At 36.9% G+C, this 22,426-nt stretch overlaps 1 protein-coding gene across 2 annotated transcripts; it reads left to right on the top strand.

Moving 5' to 3' along the window:
- The first annotated feature begins 1,308 nt into the window (after window positions 1-1,308).
- LOC131149561 (protein CHROMOSOME TRANSMISSION FIDELITY 7) lies at window positions 1,309-20,865 on the top strand. 2 transcript variants are annotated; one of them, XM_058100112.1, is made up of 7 exons: window positions 1,309-1,680; window positions 1,874-2,141; window positions 2,215-2,310; window positions 2,435-2,503; window positions 3,138-3,487; window positions 3,606-3,747; window positions 20,187-20,865. In XM_058100112.1, the coding sequence occupies exons 1-6, from the start codon at window positions 1,538-1,540 to the stop codon at window positions 3,745-3,747; spliced, it is 1,068 nt and encodes a 355-aa protein (XP_057956095.1). In that variant the 5' UTR covers window positions 1,309-1,537; the 3' UTR covers window positions 20,187-20,865. The 2 variants fall into 2 exon arrangements, with proteins under 2 accessions (XP_057956095.1, XP_057956094.1); XM_058100111.1 differs by having other exon boundaries at window positions 1,367-1,680; window positions 3,606-3,771.
- Window positions 20,866-22,426: the final 1,561 nt, after the last annotated feature.

Here is a 22,426-nt window from a genome sequence, read left to right as displayed (position 1 = left end):
AGTTGAGGAGTGTGTGAGAAAGAGAGTAGAGTTGAGCAGTGTAGCTCCTCCTCCTTGTAATTTTTCTCCCAGTTTATAGTGATTTGGTGTGTGCTCCGTGGATGTAAGTCAGGTTGGACCGAACCACGTAAATCTGGTGTTCCAGTGTGGATGTGCTTTATTTTTTCTTCGTGTGTGATTATTGCTCTAGGATTATCCCCAACACTAGGCATGGGTATGAACAAGGATTCAAATGATGAATAAACTAGGGGAGCCCACTACGAAAATAGCAAATTTCTTTTAAATGGTAATAAGAAACTTAGAATTATATTATTACCAATTTTCACTATACAAACTTTAGTAATGAAAATGTGAGAATTTGGTTACTCACCAAAGATTTTGAACACAACTCGAGTTTACCATCAAATTCTCAATGTAAGTCCAATAATTTCCAATTCTCTATTCTCAAATCCTCAAGAAACAACCTTCAAATAGCAATTGGAACTCAATTTGATTGTTAGAAAGACTTCAAAACTCAAAAGTAGACTGTTTAACCTTAGAAATGAGGACCAAGCTTGATAATTCAATTTTTACTCAGAAAGCTTCAACATATTAGGGAAAAAAAATCCAAATTCTCAATACTAAAAGTAATATCTCATGAGTTTGGGCAAAATGGGGGAAGTTCAACAACTTCTCCATGCATGTGGGGTATGTGAACCACTGGCATGACCCTTTCAGCAATGAGTTTTTGGCTAGAGGCAAATCAGGGGTTGATGACTTTTGTGGTGGCGGTGGTGTACTAATGAAGCTTCAAGAAGTGCGGAATATAAATGGTGGTCGACTAGAGCTATTTCAAGACTACATATGGGCCCATATCCCTTGTTGGGTGAATGTGGAATTACATGATAGGGGATCTTGGAGGATTCTAAAGTTGATGGTTAAGGAGGTGTTGTGATTTTCTTGGTGTATATTAGGGTTCAAAGATCAAAGGCATGATCATAATTTTTAAAAAGTTGCATATGAACAATGTTTGAAATTTCCAATTTTCGTCTTTAAATGACTACGTAGTGATCGTGGTTGAACTTTGATACAAATTTGATGTAGGATAGTACTAGATTTTAGAGATATAGGGAGAGAATTGAGAGAATTAGAAGAAAAGGCAGGAACTTGCACAGAGAAAGATAAAGAGAGAGAAAGTACAATAATTTGAATTTAGATATATACCCATACATCTACTTGCATATCGAACACTTAAATCATTATTACAATGGACATATATTTACAAACATGAATCAAAAAGTATTTAATTACAAAATATTAAAGGAAGCCAAAGAAATCTTCCATATTATTTCCTAAATCTATGCTTGAAATTCGAGTGGCGATGGGCTGTCTAGGAAGTGGGGATGTGTCCTCCGCTTAGTGTTTGACTGTTTGGGTGATGTAGAATCCAGAGTGCACGAATTTAAACAACATACCGCCCAAACCAAAGGTGGGAAAAGTTTGTTTAACCCCAAAAAGAGAAAAAAGCTGGGAATCACATCGGCAAGCAAAACTAACAATGCAGGCCAAGATCAGCGCCTTCTTCAAGCCCAAATCTCCTGACCCACCTTTGATTTTTGACGATTTGATCGGCGACAATGCCACAAAACCCACGCAAATCCGCATAACGTACGAGCGCAGAGCTCCTAAGCAGCATAGCAGGTAAGCTTATTCTTGAAACTCTTTATTCACAAACTCCCATGAACTTCCGGAATATCAGGGTTTGACATTTCAACAGATACCCATTTTCTTTAAATTAGTCTTTGATTTTCTGTAGTGTTAATAACCATTTTTGTTTGTGGTTTTATTTTATTTCTTTCATTTTTTTTAAAAAAATTGAGATTTGGCAATGAAGGGATGAGATTGATGAAGGGTCAATCTGTGAGACGCCGAAGAACCCCATATCGTCATGTTCACCATTGAAATCAGCATCGTCAATTCCTGCTGGGAGAACCCTTAACAAGAAGAGAAGCTATGCCCAGTTTCATCTGGAGTTGGGGCAGTCAGATTTTCTTTTGCGCACATGTTCTACTTGTGGGACGAACTACGCTCCTGGAGACGAAGAGGATGAGAAGATTCACTGTACATTTCACAAGAATTATACTCACGGAATTCAGTTCAAGGTAGTGTCATTATATTGCACGCATTTGGTTTGTTTGCTTCCTGTTTGACAAAAACCGTTAACTCAAATTTTAGGGTTGGCGCAATGAAAGGGTTGTTCATAACCCCTCCATCAATGGCGGCCGAATCATTCTGGTTTTGGATGGTGATCCTCCCGCTCAAAGGAACAAGGTGAGATTGTTGAAGATCATTTTTGAATCCTTACTCCTCATGAGTGCAGTTGATTGATTTGTTTTCAATAATGCAATTGGATTTGGTGCCATGGCTTTAATTGCGGTACCTTTCACATTGGCAGGTTCAAGAGGTAGTGAAGATGATGGAAATTGAATTGGGAAGTGGATGGATTTTTCATAAGTTCTGCAAGGTGATCAGTTACTCTATTCCATTACCTATAACTATGACATCTGAGTTTGGAGAATTCCTAAACCTTGTGTTTGAGAGCCTATAATGATATTGGATTTGGATTTGTATGGATTTGAGCAAAATGCAATACAAAGTTGTGTTGAGTAACATCCAAATCCATACAAATCCAAAGACCAAAATCCATGCTTCCAAACACAAGTCTAATAAAATTCCCCCTTTACATCCATGAGCATTTGGTCCAATGAACCACAAATTCATGTATTACCACAACTTGAGTACATCTTGAAGTGCTGGTTAAGTTTCATGAGTTGGTCCAAATGATAGCTCATCAATTTTTTTTTAACAAAACATTTGAAAAATATATAATTACAACAACATCGTATGCTTTTATTTTTCCCTTATGACATTGTACCCCTATGTCAAATTTATTGTGTCATAATGCTTTTCTAGGTATTATTTGTCTCTCTCTCACTGATTTTTTAACAACTTTTATTGCTCTAATTTTCTTGCCCATTACACAAATTTATCGAATCACAAACAATACCTGAGTGACTCAGCTCCTTAACTTTAATTATCTCTATTATCTTTTGAGATATTGACCAATGAACACATTTTTGGTATTGTCGTGATTGCAGACCTATCTGTTTATTTCTTCCCACAGAATTGCTGGCTGTCTAATTGTAGAGCCCATAAAAATTGCCTATAAGGTTCTTTCATGTTCAACGGATGAAAGATCTGATGACACTACTACGAAGAAGGCAAAGTCAAACTTAACCACCCTCCAATTTGGGAATGTTATTTTCCAGAGGGAAGTCGTGAGAAGAACCGCTTCTGTTAATAGCCAAGAGGTGTCGGGTGGGAACCTTAATGGAGCAATCTTCTGTGAAAATGAAGGTTTACCTGCTTTATGTGGAATTCGAGCCATTTGGGTCTCTTCTTCTAACAGGAGGAAGCACATTGCCACCCAATTATTGGATGCTGTGAGGTAAGTTATTATTATTATTTTTTTGGTGGGGGGAGGGGGGATTGGTATAAATTGGGTTGATTGGTGTTAACTAGACAGAGAATGGCTCATGTTCTCATGTATTTTTTCTTTACTGCAGGAAAAGTTTTTGCACAGGTTTTGTACTTGAACGCTCTCACTTGGCATTCTCTCAGCCAACCTTAGCTGGAAGGGCATTGGCATCCAATTACATGGGCAGTGGGTCTTTCTTGGTGTACAAAAGTACTAATTTGGACCGCTAGGTGATTTACAGAAAAGTGACCTATGTAATCTCAACTTTCATATTCTTTTATTTGCACCCACAGGATTTCTATGATGTCAATGGTGTTGTTTTACTTTCAGTGAGAACCATCTCTTTGAATATGCTAGAAAGGGTCACATAGTGGATGATGGAACAATAAAATTAGTAAATTACCTCGTTCTTTGAGTTGTTGGGATGCTTAGAAGTTCCTAGGACGAGGGAAGATACATGTCTAGTGCACTATGGAGGGAGGAGTCCTTTTTTTGCTCCATTTGTTTTACTGCACTCATTTCTTCATAGAGGACTTGTGCTCCAAAAATTCCTATCCAAAAAACAAGCAAATTTGAAGCCTTTTTCCCTTTGGGGTGAAAATTCAAGCTTTCCAGGTGGCACCTACTGCATTTTTCATGCCAACTATTTTTTGAGTCTAAATTTATCAAGAGGAAACTATAATATATTAATGTTAAAGAAGAAAGCATGTCGTCCATTACAAGCAACGATTATTCTTCGTGAGGATAATGTGGCATCAGAAAAGTCGGGTTTGGCTGTTAGCAATAAAAATTTGACAGTGAAGGAGCTTCTCTGGTGAGCTTCCCATGACAAACCTTCAAAATTTGTAGAGGTTATTTTCTTGCAATTTCATTGTCTACCATTGTTTTTGAATGGCTTAAAGTATCTTGGTATCAGAGGCATGGCAGCTTAAAGACTCCTTCGGAGCCTCCATCACTCCTTGAGTGATGAATCTCTTTGCCCACAACAGAGGTGTTTGTATTAAACTAAGTATGCTCTGTGGTTGCCACACTCCGTGTGTATCCTCCACATCAGAACAGTGATGGACAGAACCAGACTGTAGGTTTCATTAAAATCTTCTCTTTTCTCTTGAAGTCATTAGAGAATAAGACCTAAGGTGCCCTTGACTTGTTGAGGCCGCAGAAGGCTATGTTTGGTCGGGCAGAGCTGGCATCTCTAATGATTGATAAAGAAAAAGGAAGCTTTGGTTGATTTTGTGTTTTATTCCACAAGTTGGGCAAGAGATCTATTCACTTTTAGGTTGTGAGGGAGGTTCTGATCTTGTCAATTAAGAAGTCATGCCTTCCAGAGCCATGTTAACTCCATCTCCTTCTCTTAGCTCGTCACCTAGATCTTCATCCGCCTTAAGCATAGATCGCCGTGATTATATGTATGAAGTAGATTATGTACTAGAAGATAGCCTTGTCCCCCAAACCAAAATTCCTCAGTTTACAAACCCATATTATGTCTATGATAAAACCAAATATCTTCTAAACATTCTTAAGAAGTTCACTGGCAAGACCCCTGTACCCAAAGGTGTCAAAGAAGTCATTGAGGCTTCTCCCTTCGATTCGCATCAGTTGTTAGCAACTGAAGCAAAACAACTCGTAACTTGGGAGCTTTCCCCTGAGCTTCCCAGAAAGTACCTCAGCCAGGGATTCACCCATATTCATATTGGTGTTGTTAAGTTTTACCTTACTTTTCACGGAAGAAAAGGGCTTCCGGTTTGCTCTAGAATTGCTCTCCTTGATTCAAAGTTCTACAAGTACGAGCATACCTGCATTGCCACTATACAAAAACACTTAATGCAGGGTAGTCAACTTCATTGTCTTCCCCAACTTCAACTTGCTATTTTCCGACCCCAACATGAGAACTGCTCCTAGTCCAGATCCATATTGTTGGAGCACCGTAGATCTCCAACTCCATAGTAGCTACCCTCCATCATCAAATGGTTTAAAGACTTCAGAATCATTCCTTTGATTTGGTTTTACCTCAGGAAAATCAAGATGCTCTCCTTGTCAATTATGATACTTTTTTTGTCCTGAGCCATGTTCACATCCCTAGATAGCTATCGAGAGAAGAACTCCTAAAGCTTCTCCCAGAATCTTGGGTTACCAAGTACGAGTAGCTTTACCAGATCCCTAAGCCTATCATCCTCCATGATCTGGTCTACACAACTATGAAGAATGGTGATGTTCACATCTCCTTTCCAAAGGATCAAGCATCATCAATAGAGGCATCTCCTCAGCATGTCTTTCCGACCATGATGATTTAACCGCGTATAAGTCATCATCACTTCCGAAAGACCAAAAGATCATGATCAGATAGTCAACTACCTTTATCAACCTGACAGATTAGCTTCTTTGGGATCTCAGGTCCCTATCCCACACTTCAAAGGGGATGGTTTTCCGATCTACGAACCTATGACCAAATTCGGTCATAAATGGTTCGACATTGACTGTACCTGTGACGATTGTCTTAAATGATCTAGTGTACAATTGGTTTGAGGAAGAAGTTAGAGGTAAGAAGAAAAAGAACAAGTCTCAGCAGAGGCTCAAAAAGAGATATGACAATGGAGATCCAGAGATCGACTTGCCAGGAGAATCATTCAAAAAATTTGACTACTATGTCAAATACAAGGGGAAAAGCACAAAAGATGATAAGTCTCCCCAGATCAACATGATCAGACCTTCAAGCTATGATGGTGATTTCCTATCATTAGAGTATGAAGATGTGCGGTCCCGCACGATGCACTCCTGGAAGATCAAAGATTCTCTTGTTGTCAACTCAGATGGATCTACCAAGCAGGTATTTTAAGCTTAAGAAACTCTTAATTGGCAGTCAGAAAATGCCATAGCCTAGAACAAAATGCTCCAACAAATTATGGATAACTAGAGAGAGCTAGCTAACAATGTCGAGAATAAGTTCGACATCACACCAATCCTCGTTGACAAATGCTAGAACCATATCCAAAGATTGCATGAGGAACTTACGCAAATGATTGAGCATATGTCAGCTTTCTCTCTAGCTTTCAAAAAGAAAGAAGTAGAGATGCAGCATCTCAAAGCCCAGCTAAATTCTCTTAAGTAAAGCCAACAACAACAACATAGACAGGCGAGGAGTGATCCTCTCTTCCTTCCAACTACTTTGGCTTTCAGTTCTCCTCAGCCAACATTCCAGCCAGTTTCAATGCAAGCATCTTTCAAAGGCAGTGACTCTTTTCTTCATCTCAAAAAGAGGCAGCATACTCAAAAGCCAGCCCAAACCCAGAGGGTTGAGTCAACGGCTGTCTCCATTGCTCAGAGGAAGAAAGACAAGCAAAAATTTGGGGAATCAAGTGATCCAGATCGAGAACCACAAATTGGGGTTCTAGAAAAGGATAATCCTATCTCCAAACTCCTTACTGAGATGGCAGAACCATCACAACCAAAATAAGCACCAAAATCATCTCTTGTCATCATGACGGATGATGATTCCTCTGAAGAAGATGAGATTCAACTTCCAAAGCCTACAATGATGACCTAGCCATCCACCCACTGGACAAAATACAACAGTCCTACAGACGATGAAGGAGTTGATGATAACATCAACTTCTCATAAAATACTGCATTAGCCATTCCCACGCACAGTTCAAACAACAATGGAAATGGGCCAACCATTTCATTAGAAGGAATCCCTCCAAGCCAGTGGAGGAATAAGATCCTTGAGCTCCATGCATGGTGCTTTGTTGAATTAATGAAAGAGGGAATTACCCTCAAAGAAGTCATTGGAAGGGTTGTTTCCAAATTCATTGGAAGATTAAGAATCTGTTGGATCAACCTTGGAGATTACAGGTAGGTGCAGATTTCATAGGTTCCAAACCTTGATGCTTCATCTCCACAATCATTGAAGAATTCTGTGGCGCTTAGGAAGACCACGTCACTCAGGCCAGAGAAGAGTACATGAAGATCAAATGCTGCTCACTTAAAAGAAAGGATCTGGAAAAGCATTATAATTTTATCTTTGAAAGGTATTACACTCTCTGCGGACCAAATGACATCAACCTTAAGCAAGCTTAGCTTAATAGCTTGCCTGATCCACTAGGATAAGAAGTCCTCTGTGAACTACAAATGAGTGGAAAAAGACTTGAAAGCACCTTCCTTGATAAACTCTACCAGAGTGCTCTTATGAATCTGGATGCGCTTTGCAGAAAGTATGACATGTACAGAAGAGTCCAAAAAGCAGGCTTGAAAATCACCAAGGAATGCAAAAGGAAGGACCTCCTCATCAAGTGTAAAGAAAACAAGCAATGCTCCTGCCCAGCAGGAGAACGTGAAGATATTTCTCCCCGTAGAAAATCCAAAAGGTCAAAGCAGAAGGAAAGGTGTTGGAAATATTTGAGAAAAAGAAAGTATGAGAGAGAATTAAAAGATCACCGATGCTATATCTGCAATCAAAAGGGGCATTATGCAAAAAGATGTCCCTAAAAAAGAAGGAGAATTAAACTAATCCAGATGTTGCAAAAGGTCTCAGATTGGGATTCAGATGACAACATCAAGTCTATATTCTCCATGGATGATCAACAGAATGAGGATTCTATCCTTGCTTTCCAGCAATGTGGTCAGATAGATCTTTTAGACTCTTCGGATGAACAAGGAGAGTTCGAGAGCTATCAGGCTGATCCACTTGAATGTTCACATATCTAGCCCATTAACAATAAGTGCTACCCAATAGCTTCAATAGAGAATGTTGTTCACAATCTCCGTTCCATCCAAGAATCATTATTAGCGCAATTTAAGAAGGGAAGCTATGTTTCACCTTCTACTCCAGTCTGGGTATTAGCTGATAAATACTCAAAGCCGATTAAAGTCATTGCATTCTTTGACATAGGAGCACCATGCGGCTTTCTTAAACCAGGCATTCTCCCAAAAGACAAATGGAAACCTTGTAACCACGGATTCAAGGCGGCAAATGGAGAACACTTCCAGGTCAAATTAAAGAGTGTGCCTGTTTATATTAAGCTTCATCCGTAATGCTTAATCAAGGCAACATTCTTTGGATCAGACCTTCCAAATAAAGATCTTCTCATCGGATTCGATATCGTTAAGCATTTAAACAAGGTCCAGTGGATAGCCCAAGGTTTAAAATTCAAATCATATTTGTTACAATGGACCAAGACTCCTAATCTCTTCTAGATCACTCAATCCTTGGAGGAGATTAAGGCTCGATTAATTTAGAAAAACTGTGCTGACAGTCATAGTGAGTTCTTGGAGAAATGCTCAAAGCCATTATGGAAGAATCCAGAGTTCTATGTTGGTCTCCCCTTAAAAAAGAATGAAGATATCAACCTGACCAAAGCCAATCACAAGGGGATGAATCCAGAAGACTATTCATTGGCCCAAGGTGAATTGACCCAGCTACAAGGAGAAGGTTTTATTGAACGAACAAAATTGTAGTGGGCCTGAGAAGCCTTTTATGTCAACAAAAGGGCTGAACAAACTCGAGGAAAGCTCCGGCTTGTCATCAACTACCAGCCCCTCAACCATTTCCTTGTTGATGATAAGTTCCCATTGCCTAATAGGACCAGCCTATTTTCACAACTATTGGAGGCGCAAATATTTTCAAAGTTTGACTTGAAAGCGGGCTTTTGGCAATTAGGCATCCATCCAGATGACAAGCCCAAGACGGCTTTCTGCAAACCCATTTTCCACTACCAATGGACTGTTATGCCATTTGGGCTTAAAGTGGCCTCGTCCATTTTCCAAAAGGCGATGATCAAGATCTTCCAACCCATACTTCATCATGCCTTGATCTATATTGATGATATCCTCCTATTTCTCAAAAGATACAACATCACATGCTAAGCTTCTGAATTAGTTCACAGACATAGTGGAGCATTACGGAATCACTTTTAGAAAAGAAAATGATTATTGGTGTCGAGACAGTAGATTTCCTCGGGATGAAGATTAGTCAAGGGAAATATAAGCTGTAGCCACATATTGCTACACAGTTCAGCACCTTTTCAGAAAGTCGGATGACGACAAAACAATTGCAGCAGTTTCTTGGTATTGTCAATTACATGGCAGACTTTGTCCCAAAGCTGGAAACTTACACAACACCACTCCACCAGCTTTTGAAAAAGAAAGACGTGCCCCCTTGGGAAACTAAACACACAAAAGCAGTTAAATCACTCAAAGCAGTGGCTATAACTTTGCCACCACTCCAGATTCCCAACAAAGGAAAGAGAATCTTGCAGACTGATGGTAGTTTCTATTAGGGAGGCTTTAATCGAGGGAAAAGAAGATGGAACTAGACATATCTATGGATACAAGAGTGGAGCATTCAAAGAATTAGAATCACATTATCACTACCTTCAAAGAGATATTGGCGGTAAAGAGAGGGATTGAAAGTTTTGAATTCCATTTGATTAGACACACTTTTCTAATCGAAATGGGTATGTCATCGTTTCCAAAGATGATCCAATTCAAGTAGAAGATCCTCCTGCAAGGACAACTCCTTAGATGGGCAAACTGGTTCTCACAGTATAGATTCGAAGTTAAACAGATCAAAGGAAAGCACAATATCCTTAGTGACTTCCTCTCAAGACCAACAAATCATCCCCAGGTCCTCTCCCTCATGGCATCCTCATCTTCTTCGTCTCTTTCAAAACTAGTCTAGACTCTTCCAAGTGAAATCCAGGATAACATCCTTAGTCACGCCATTGATAAGGGCAATCATAAAATGATCCAAGGTCTCCAGTTCCTCCTCCTCTTAAACTTTGGTTTAGTCGATGCACCCCTAAAAAACTTGGATTGGCACCCTCTTTTCCCATTCATTAATGGTCTTTGGGTCCCCACACTTTCTCATCTGACCTTCCCTAAAGAAGCTTTCCTCCTTCTTTGGTACCTTGCAAGGACTTACTAACTCGATATGTTCCTTCACAAACCTTGGACCCATGCCTTATTAACAGACCAGAAATGAAGACCTCGCCAGTACAGTTTCTTTAAGGATTGGCTCTTGTTCTTTAAAATAGAAGCACAATGGGTTATGCAGTTAGATTTCGTCACAGTGTCCCCATACTTATTGGTCATTTTCCATCTCAAAGGTGAGATTCAGTTCCAAGACGGGAATAGATGTGTCAATATTTCTCCCATCTATGAAAGGATGAGGAGCTTCAAAGAAAACCCCTTTGCAGATCTGCATCTTTCAGCACATAAATGGATTAATATAAGAAAAATTTTATGCCACATAAATCAGGTTGACTTGGATAGATTACCACGAGATTTATTTAATCCAGTGCATTTTCAGGACGATAGAAGAGCCAAAAGCTCTAATTACGCAGTATTGTTTCCCCAATTCTATAGTACCTACCTAATGAACATGTTGGCACTTTATTATGTGGAGCAAATAGAGAGTAATTAGATAATTGAAGATTTAGAGATACTGGTAGTCTACTTAACTGAAGAGGAAGATGATCACAGGGCGAGAATGGACCACCGAAGGACAACTGAAGGAGTGGACCACTGAATGGACCATCGAAGGACCGCTGAAGCATTTCTAGCCTTATCTTTATGTTTATATGAATTGTAATTGTCAGCTTTGTCTTTATGTGTGTTGTCTTTGTCAGTCAACTTTATCTTTATGCGTGTTGTATTTGTTAGTCAGCTTTTGCTTTATTATTTTCATCCTTATGTGTATTGTCCCTGTCAATTAGCTTTATCTTTATTAAAAGGTGTGTAAAGGAGATAAGGAAAAATATTATGTAGGAAGGATATTCCAAGATGCCATGGCATATTCCCTCACTCCTCATCTATTTAAGGGAGGCTCTGGCTTCTAGCTAGGCAGAGCAAGTGAGAGTCAAGAACTCTTTTGTAAGAATTTCTTGTAAGAGTTCCATGTATTTCTCTAGTTCTTCTAAACCTTTCCCTTCTGGTTAATGATATTTCTCTTAGTGTGTTCTTATTACATCTTGTTCCTTTATTCCACATTGATCCTACACTAAGTGCCCTTTTGGTTATTCCGCATTGATCCTACACTAAGTGCCCTCTTGGTATTAGAGCCATGGCAGCTGCATTTGGGGTGAAAGTATCAGTTTTGTGTGTGTGTGTGTATGTGATTATTATTACTGACATTGTGTTTGGGAGTACAGAGTTTGAGCTTTGGATGTGGGATCATGTGGAATTGAGTGAGATCAACACTTGATTTTAGTGGTAATTACAAGCAAAATAGTTGTTGGCAGCTAGGAGGCAGGTTGCTGGAATCTTTTGGCAGCAAGAAGGTTAGGTTTTAAGTAACTAAGTCTAAGGTTTTATGGTGGTAAGATGGAAGGAAATATTTTAGGGTTTTAGGGATTTTTTTGGATAGAATAGTGAAGAATGATTAAGGTTGCAAGGAAAAGTGTAACATGAAGTAACTCTGAACTGTCTTTCATGACCAAGAAGAAGTGAAATCACTCTAGACACACTTGCTTTTAGTAACTCATAGCTTGCAATTTCATTAGTCAAAATACCTACTTAATTAAGGTTACATTGGTATTTATGGACTCCTAGATTTGGTGACCAAGCAAAGTTGGGAGTCCAGGATTTTGGTAGAACACGTTTAAAAGACTTCTTGAAACTCACTAAAGTACAAGTATTGAGACCCAAATTCAAAGCTTGGCCCCAGCTTAACAAAGTAAGAGCCAAGGAGCACAACTATAACCCATGTTTGATATACTTGTAGAGTTTGAAGATATGCTTTTATTTTGATGTTTTATTGAAAGGCCATAGTTAACATCACTGATTATATGATTGCAAATATATTGCATACAAAAAGGGAATTTCTGAAAGAGAAGTCATGTGTGCATATATTCCATTTATTAGTTCTTGTCTATTAATTTATCCATTACTCTTTCAAATAGAGCCAGTTGATAACCCCACCTTTGCACTTTCCTTGAACCCTGCCATCTTCTCTCTCCCCCCCCCCCCTTTTTCTCTCACTTTCAAACACACATGCAGAGTTTTGTCATGTCTATGTTTTTCATTTCAGATGATTTTCAGTTTCTACTTTGATTTATTTTTATGTAAAATTTCATCTTTAAGTTCATTTATGAGTCACCTGTAGTTTGCTATTGCCTATATTTATTATAAGAATTTTAAAATTTTAATGAAAACTATTTAGTTATGAACACTGGGTGCAGCAATTTTAGGACGAGCATAAACATATCAATTTTAAGATTCACATTAAGAATTTAAGTTTATTAGACAACAACAACAACAAAACCAAGCCTTAAGTCCCACTAGGTGGGGTCGATTATATGAATCATTTTCCGCAAATTTGTGCGATCATGGACCATTTCTTTTGACAAATTTAGGGCTATTAAATCCTTATTCACTATCTTATTCCAAGTTATTTTAGGTCTATCCCTACCCCTTCTACTACCCCCCACAGTAACTAACTCGCTCTTCCTTATTGGGGCACTTTTGTGACCTACGTTGCAATTGTCAAAACCATCTGAGTTGCCCTTCCCTTGTCTTATCTTCTATATGAGCTACACCTAACTTATCACGAATACGTTAATTCCTTAATTTATTGTTCAATGTTATACCACTCATCCATCTAAGCATTCTCATCTCCGCAACTTTTACATTTTGGATATTCTGTTTTTCATCCCCCAATATTCTGATACATATAGCATAGCTGGTCTTATTGTCGTCCTATAAAACTTCCCTTTTAATTTTAAGGGTATTCTACGATCACAAAGCACACTTGAAGCACTTCTCAATTTTACCCAACCTGTTTTAACTCTATGCATCACATCATCTTCAATTTCTCCTCCAACTTGCATAATAGATCCAAGGTATCGAAATCTACAAGTGTTATTTATTTCTTCATCATCAAGTTTAACTTTGTTTCCAATATTCCTCTGACCATTATTGAAATTACATTTCATATATTTTGTCTTATTTCTACTTATCCTAAAGCCTCTAGATTCCAAAGCTTCTCTCCATAATTCTAACTTAGCTTCTACTCTGTCCCTACGTTCATCAATCAATACAATATCATCTACAAACAACATACACCATGGCACCTCATTTTGAATGTTCTTAGTCAGTTGGTCCATCATTGAAGCAAAACGATAAGGGCTTAAAGCAGATCCTTGATGTACACCTACGGTGATTGGAAATTCTCTACTTTCTTCATCTATAGTCTTTACACTAGTCATTACTCTATCATACATATCCGTAATGACACCAGTATACCTACTACATACACATTTTTTTTTTTCTAAAACCCACCATAAAACTTCTCTAGGTACCCTATCACATGCTTTCTCTAAGTCAATAAATTCCATATGCAAGTCCTTTTTTTCCCTAAACTTTTCCATTAATCTTTTTAAAAGATATATAGCTTCTGTGGTAGATCTTCTAGGCATAAAATCAAATTGATTTTCTGAGACCTTTGTTTCTAGCCTTAATTTTTAACTACCCTTTTCCACGGTTTCATCATATGACTCATAAGTTTAATTCCAAGATAGTTATTACAATTTTGAATATCTCCTTTATTTTTGTATATAGGTATTAAAGTGCTTTTCCTCCATTCATCTGATATTTTCTTAGCTTTTATAATTGTGTTAAATAAATTAGTTAACCATATAATTCCGTTATCACCTAAGCATTTTCAAACTTCAATTGGGATGTTATCCGGTCCTATACCTTTTCCATTTTTATATCTTTTTTAGTGCAAACTTAATTTTATTAACTCTAATTTTGCGAATAAATTTCATATTGTTAGTCTTTTCCTCATTTGTCGATTCTAAGTTTAAGCCTTCTATTTGGTTTTCATTACTAAAGTAACTTTGTCATCTATCTTTTATTTCTTCGTCCTTAACCAAGACAATATCATCCTCACTTTTCATACAATTTACATTTCCAAAGTCCTTACTCTTCCTTTCTCTAGCTTTGGCAAGTTTAAATATATCTCTCCTTCTTTTGTGTCTAATTTATCATACAAACTATTAAATGATTTGTGTTTAGCTACACTAACAACCTTTTTTACATCTTTTCTCGTCTCTTTATACTTTCATAGTTATCTATGTTTCTACATTTTTGCCACGTTTTACATCAAATTCTTTTTGTTTTTACCGCCTTTTGGACATCTTTATCCCACCACTAACTTTCTTTGTTATTCGTGAATCTTCCCCTTGATTCACCTCAAATCTCTTTTGCTATCTCTTTAATAGAAGTAGCTAATTTACTCCAAAGAATATTTGTATCTATCCCATCCTCTATAATCCAATTCCTATCTTTGATAATTTTATCTTTAAATTTTATTATATTTTCTCCCTTTAGGTTCCACCACCTAGTTCTCTAACACTGGTGTATTTTATCATTTTTCTTCCATTTTTTAATCCATATATCTAACACTAAGACTTTATGTTGTGTGGTTAGGCTTTCACCTGAAATAACTTTACAATCCTTGCATGATAAACGATCTATCCTCCTAATTAAAAAAAAATCTATTTGATTTTTATTTTGTAATTTTTAAAGGTTATTAAGTGTTCTTATCTCTTCTTAAAACAAGTATTCATTATAATAAAATCATATGACATAGCGAAGTCTAATATCATCTCTCCAGGCTCATTTTTGTCTCTATATCCGTATCCTCTATGTATCCTCTTATAACCTTTATTATCCCTTCCAACGTGTCCATTCAGATCTCCTCCTATGAATATTTTCTCAGTCCCTGGTTTGCCTTGTATGTTGGAATAGAAAAATAGAAAAACAGAAAAAACAGAGAAGAAAAATACTGAAAAATGCCTCTTTAACTTACTGACTTGATGAAGAATTACATATATAAAAAGCTACAGCGTTGCAACACTTTTTGCTGGATTCTTGAGATTCTTTTCTATTTTTTCACTACTTAAAATGACTGAGATAAGGCCACTATTTATAGGGCAGAGTACATAGGGAATAGATGGGAAATTTTAATATTCTAGGAACTTAACAACTCATTAAATAAACCCAAAAACAAGGCAAAGAATATGACAAGTTCCTAGATTAAATAACTCACTCCTGTGCTATTAATGGATGACAGTTGTATTCCACTTTGAAAAACTGAACAGAACTTTGAATAAGAATCACACTGGCTGCAACTTGCTGATTGAATAATTTTATTGCTGAATGTTCTGCTGACTATAAATTGAGTTGTTTGCTGACTTTTCAACTAAATAACTTAATTAACTAACTTCAATAGGTTCATGGCTTTCTCACAAATTCCCCTCTAAAGCCGTGAGTCCTAACATGTTTTTGAACTTCAAAAACTTCTCAGTAGTAATAGGTTTTGTGAGTATGTTTACTGATTGTTCATTAGTGCAGATGAATTCTAGCTGAATTTCTTCCTTTTGCACAAGGTCACGAATAAAATGATGTCTGACCTCAATATGCTTTGTCCTGGCATGAAAAACTGGGTTCTTAGTTAGAGCTATTGCTGGCATATTATCACAATAAATGGTTGTAGGACCCTCTTGCTTCAGTCCTAAATCACTAAGTAATTTCCTCAGCCAAACTCCTTCACAAGCAGCCTCTATTGCTGAAATATATTCTGCTTCTGCAGATGACAAGGCAATAGTGTTTTGCTTTCTTAAACACCATGAAATGGTGCCATTTCCAAGGTAGAAAACATATGCCGATGTGCTTTTTCGATCATCTACTGATCCAGCCCAATCACTGTCAGTGAAACCGGTCAAAACAAACTCAAAATCTTTGCTGTACTTCAGTCCAAGTTTTAGTGTGCCTTTAAGGTGTCTTAATACCCTTTTTGCTGCTGCATAATGAAGTACACTTGGGCTGTGCATGAACCTAGACAACATACTAACAACTTGTGTAATATCAGGCCTAGTATGAGTCGAGTAAATAAGGGATCCAACCAAACTCTTATACTGATTTTCGTCGAATTTCTTAGCTCCATCATCAAAATTTAATTTTTCATTTGGAGTCATAGGAGTACTTACAGCCTTATAGTCCTTCATATGAAATTTCTTCAAGATATCAGCTGCATACTTTTCTTGGGAAATGAAAATTTCCCTTCTTCCTTGCTTAACTTGCATCCCAAGGAAGTACTTCATGATCCCTAAGTCTGTCATCTCAAAATTTTGTGGCTCACAAGAGAAAAGAGCAAATTCTGAATTTTCATTAAAAAAATAGCTTCTAAAATCACCATACCTCTCCGGAGGTTTTCTAACTCTTTCAAATCTTCTTAGGACAGGTGAAGAGGATGAAGTTCCTTCATTTTTTGAATTTTTCAGATTTTGAACTAAGGTTCCCGGGTGCAATTTCAGCTTCTAAAATTGCTGGATTCTGAGATTTAGTAGCTGATTTAGGTCTTGTTGCTTCAGTTGGTACAAAATCTGGAATATTTGTTGAGTTCTAGCCGCTGGAAGTCCACTACCATACTCCCCTTTCATCAAAGATGACATCTCTTGCCACTGTCAGCTTGTGATTAATAGGATTCAACAACTGGTAGCCCTTTGATTCATCGCTGTACCCAATAAACAGAAGCTTTTCTCCCTTGTGATTAAACTTGTCCATATTAGGAGCTTTGTTCAGTGAGTAGGCTAGACAACCAAACACTTTCAGATGGCTAACATTTGGTTTTCTCCCACCCCAAGCCTCATAGGGAGTTCTATTCTTCACTGATTTTGTTGGTGACCTGTTTAAGATATAAACAGTGGTATGTACAGCTTTAGCGCAAAGAGAATTAGATAGTCCTTTACCTTTTAACATGCTCCGAGCCATTTCAACAATGGTCCGGTTCTTTCTTGCAGCAACTCCGTTTTGCTTAGGGCTTCTACTCACTGTTAGTTGCCTTTGAATGCCTTCCTTCTTGCAATAATACATGAATGGGTGATATATGAATTTACCTCCACTATCAGTTCTTAATGTCTTCATTTTCAGCCCACTTTGCCTTTCAACGAGGGCTTTGAACTCCAGAAATATTGAGAAGGCATATGATTTTTGCTGAATAAAATACAAACATATCATTCTAGTAAAATCATCAACAAAAAGGATGAAATACCTTTTGTTTCCAAGAGATGGTGTTCTTGTGGGACCAAATATATCCGCATGAACAAGCTCCAAAGGAGCTTTGGCCCTCCAAGAAGTTTTGGGGAAAGGAAGGTGGTGCATCTTCCCGTAAATACAGCCTTCACAAACTCCTTCAATTTGATTTATTTGGGGAAGACCACAAACCATATCCTTTTGCTTGAGAAGCTGCAGTCCCTTATGATTTAAATGCCCATATTAGAGATGCCATAGTTGAGATTCATTTGAGATTTTACTTTTCAAAGCTACTGGACTTGTGTAGTTGATGGAGAGTGGAAAAATTTTGTTTTGAGTCATCTCAATTTTAGCCATAAGTGAGTTCTTCTTCTTGTCTATGATTCTGCATTCATTTCCTTTGAAATGGATTTGATATCCTTTTTGAATTAACTGCCCCACACTTAAGAGATTGTGAGCAAGACTTGGGACATAAAGAATATCATGAATGAATTTTTGCTCACCTGATCTGGACTGCATTGCTATTACACATTTTCCTTCAACTTTTACAAATTTCCCATCACCAAGAATAACGGAATTTGAAGCATTTTCATCAATTTTAACAAATAACTCACGGTTACCTGTCATATGATTGTTGTAGCCACTGTCAAGGTACCAAACCTTGTCATCGTTGCTTTCAGCATTGAGACAAGTGAGAAACACTTGCTCTTCATCATTTTCCTTGTTGAAATTTGCTTCTGAACTTTCATTCTTCTTGTGCCAACAATCTCGGTTTGAATGGTTTGGAATGCGGCACCTTTTACACCTTAAATAGCACTTAGCTGAGTTGTGATTTGACTTCTTGCATATGATGCAATTCTGTCCTTGATTGTTGGACCTTTGAGGCTGAAAATTCCTGCCTCTGCCACGGCCTCTTCCACGACCACGGGACTGATTATTTTGGCCTTTTTGAGACTGGTCTTGTTGCTGAAAATTTCCCTTCCTCTCTTGATTTTTTCCAGTTCAAATTGAGTTTTGATTGAAAAGCCTGCTCCAAGGGTTGACCTGAAGATCTTTTAATTCTTTTCTCATGTGATTCTAAAGAACCACAAAGGTCAAACATGGTCATAATTGAGAGGTCTTTTGATTCTTCAATTGCTGCAGCTGCATGATCAAAATTTGGTGGTAAACTTCTGAGAATTTTTTCAACGATCTTTTTTTCTTCTATCCGATCACCATAAGCTCTAATTTGGTTGACTATTTCAGCAACCTTGGAGAAAAATCTTTGATACTTTCAGAATCTTTCATTGCCAAGCAATCAAAGTTCTTCCAAAGAGATTGTAGTCGGATCGAGACTACTTTATTGTTTCCTTGAAATTCCTTCCGCAGTGTTTCCCATGCATCTTTAGCCTTTTGAATGCCAAAGATGCAGGGATAGATGGTCTTCTTGATCCCTTGATGAAGATAACTCAAAGCAAGAGCATTTTTTTTTATTTTTTCTTTGTTGTGGGCAAATCTCTGAGATGAGGTTGCTGTGCTTGTGTTTGTAGAGGTTGAATCATCATTTTCTGAAGTTGAATCATCATACCCTTCTTCAATAATCTCCCATAAGTCTCGTGCAATGAAAAAAATTTCATTTGACCTACCCAGTACCCATAATTTTCTCCTTCGGATGGGTACTTGGTTTTGAGAATAATTGAACATAGTTCCAACAGAGGAAGAGGTGCTGGACGACATAACTCTGATACCAAATTTTGTTGGAATAGAAGAATAGAAAAACAGAAAAAATAGAGAAGAAAAATACTGAAAAATGCCTCTTTAACTTATTGACTTGATGAAGAAATTACATATATAAAAAGCTATAGTGCTGCAACACTTTTTGCTAGATTCTTGAGATTCTTTTCTATTTTTTTACTACTTAAAATGACTGGGATAAGGCCACTATTTATAGGGTAGAGTACGTGGGGAATAGATGGGATATTTTAATATTCTTGGAACTTAACAACTCATTAAATAAACCTAGAAACAAGGCAAAGAATATGACAAGTTCCTAGAATAAATAACTCACTCCTGTGCTATTAATGGATGACTACTGTATTCCACTTTGAAAAACTGAACAGAACTTTGAATAAGAATCACACTGGTTGCAACTTGCTGATTAAATAATTTTATTACTGAATGTTCTGCTGATTGTAAGCCGAGTTGTCTGCTGACTTTTCAATTAAATAATTGAATTAACTAACTTCAGTAGGTTCACGACTTTCTCACATAATACTATCCATATCTTTTCAAAATTGTCTCTTAAGATTTCCTACTAAGCCTACTTGAGGAGCATAGGCATTAATAATATTTATTATCTCTTAGCCTAATACCATCTTGATTTTTATAATTCTATCCCCTACTCTGTTTGCATCAATAATTCCTATTCTATTCTTATATTTTTCTTTTCCAATGTACCAAAGTTTAAATCCTGATTTATCAATTTCTCTAGCTTTCTCCCCCACCCACTTAGTTTCTTGAAGATAAATTATATTAATTTTTCTTCTAATCATTGTGTCCACAATTTCCATACTTTTACTCGTAAGTGTCCCTATATTCCAAGTTGCTAATCTAATTTTAGTTTCTTGAATTAACTTCTTTACCTGCCCACGTCCAGAATGATGCAGGAACCCTCGCATATTTGACACCGTACCCAAGCGTCGACATGGTGCGCCGCTTTGGGGCGACGACCTAGCCCACCCTCGCCCACTTTTTGCTACACCCGGATGGTACAAGTGCAACATGTCGCTCGTAGGGGACATCCTAGCAAATATTTGGTAAGGATTTATATCATAGTGATCTAACAAATTTTACGTTGGCTGTCGGCTACCTAACGCAGCCCTCCTCTATTACCCGGGCTTGGGACCGGCTGTGTGTGAAAAAAATTAGGACATTAAGTGCATAACAGGCGGAGTTAAGCTTATTATGATATCTACAAAGATACGCCACAGCAAGTGTGCAAAGCTCCCACGCGTTATAAGGGGTTTGAGGGCATGATGTGTGCAGCCTTACCTACACAATTGGAGGGGCTGTTTTTGCGACTTGGAACTTGTCACCTTCTAGTTTGAGTGTAACACCCATATCACTGGGTCAAGGTGTAACATTTTCTAACATTTAATGATAAGTGATATATCAATATTCACACATTTAAATTTTATACTTTTCAAGATAAAACTTATGACCTTTGCAATGTGAGATGTCTTTATTAAGAATCAGTCTGTCAAGGTTGTGCTTATTATCCAATCTTGGCATGCTATTATGGGATTGGGATTAGGCCGATGGTAGTCTACTGGTATTAATTTACACTTGTAAATCTTATATATATGTTTAATTTAATTAGCTATATCAGTCATATCTCTTAATTGAGTTTCTAAAATGCACATATCTCATCGAATCTTGCTCTTTATCTGCTTGGTTTCTGACATGTTCTGTTGATGTATCAGTTTCCAAGCTTTTTTCTTTGTTTTGATGTTCTATATTAGCTTTTCTTTAGTTCAATATATATAATTTTTTTTCAAATAGAGAGCAAGCAGCTCTCTTGATCCAAAGATCATTTTTATTTTCTTTATCCAACCTCAACCTCTGGCTTAAGCCTTAAAGGAAAGCTTCCTATTGTTTTTGCAGCATATGTCTTGACCCCTTCACTGATGATCTTATCGCTACATGAACTGCTCATGATTATTCTTTATTTTCATTTTGAGTGACTATGCTTATATTTTATTTTCAATTTTGTTTTGTAATCCATAAATATGGGTGTTTTGATCTTTACACAATGTAACGATAAATATTAGTTGATTTAAGCTTGATAATGAATATTAAAAAAAAAGAAGAACTTGTGCATCCATGTGATTCTTTTGAGTTTTGTGATTTTATAATCTGTAAGTGCTAATATGCTCTGGTGTTTTAATTTGGCATTGATGTCTGAAAGATTTATTCTTAAAGATCCTTTTTTTTTGGATGATGATGTATTGCAAACAAAATATTCCAATTTTGTTTTCTTTATGCTACTTTACGTTTGTTAAATTATATCTGAGTTGCAGGAATCTATTATGTGCTTTCATTTAGTATATGAAAAATATATATATTTCTTTATACTCAAAATGCATTATTCTCTGTTGAAGGATTTTCTGTGAAATTATTTTCCGTTGAAACAAATGGAGCTTAATCGTTTGGCTTTATATAAATGTTGCATGAGATATTTCTAATGAGCTAATTAATGCCAATATTAAATTATCTTTGTAATGATTGATATATCTTATCATTCTGTATTTTTCTGCCAGTGGTCTAGTGATAATTAGTATTTAACATTATATTTGGTCTGAAAATAATTGCAGCTTATAATGTTTAATGAAATGCCCAAGTATCAACTCTTTCCTCTTTTCAGAACCAATTATAAAAATGAACATTGTCTTTGGTGTACCGTTGAATGGTTGGTTACCTTCACAATCAAGTTATAATTGTTTATTTTTTATGAAACTTCAACAGACACCCCCAAGGCTCAAACCCTGCCAAAAAAGAATTTTTTTTAATTGACTCTGATGTTTGTATCACTATTGACATCAATGGAAAAGGCTTTGAATGCAAAAGAGTTTAACAATTTTTTGTTACGAAGTAACAAACAAAACTATATCAGCTGCTGTATTTTTTGAGAACCATGAATTATTTAATGCCAATAACTTTTGCATTATTCATTGTTTTAAAGAGTTGTTAGTTTGTGAGTTTTGTGATGCTGCTTTCATAAAATTTTTTGCCATTAAAACAATGCATGGTGATAAATTATAATATAATTCAAACATAGAAATCTGGCCCATGAACAAGTAATGTTATATACTTTCTTTAAATATTTGCTATGGTTTA

Source organism: Malania oleifera, chromosome 2, assembly GCF_029873635.1.
Source record: "Malania oleifera isolate guangnan ecotype guangnan chromosome 2, ASM2987363v1, whole genome shotgun sequence".
NCBI classification, from domain to species: Eukaryota; Viridiplantae; Streptophyta; class Magnoliopsida; order Santalales; family Ximeniaceae; genus Malania; species Malania oleifera.
Note: the sequence above shows the minus strand (reverse complement) of the source record. Positions and strands in the feature narration are given on the sequence as shown.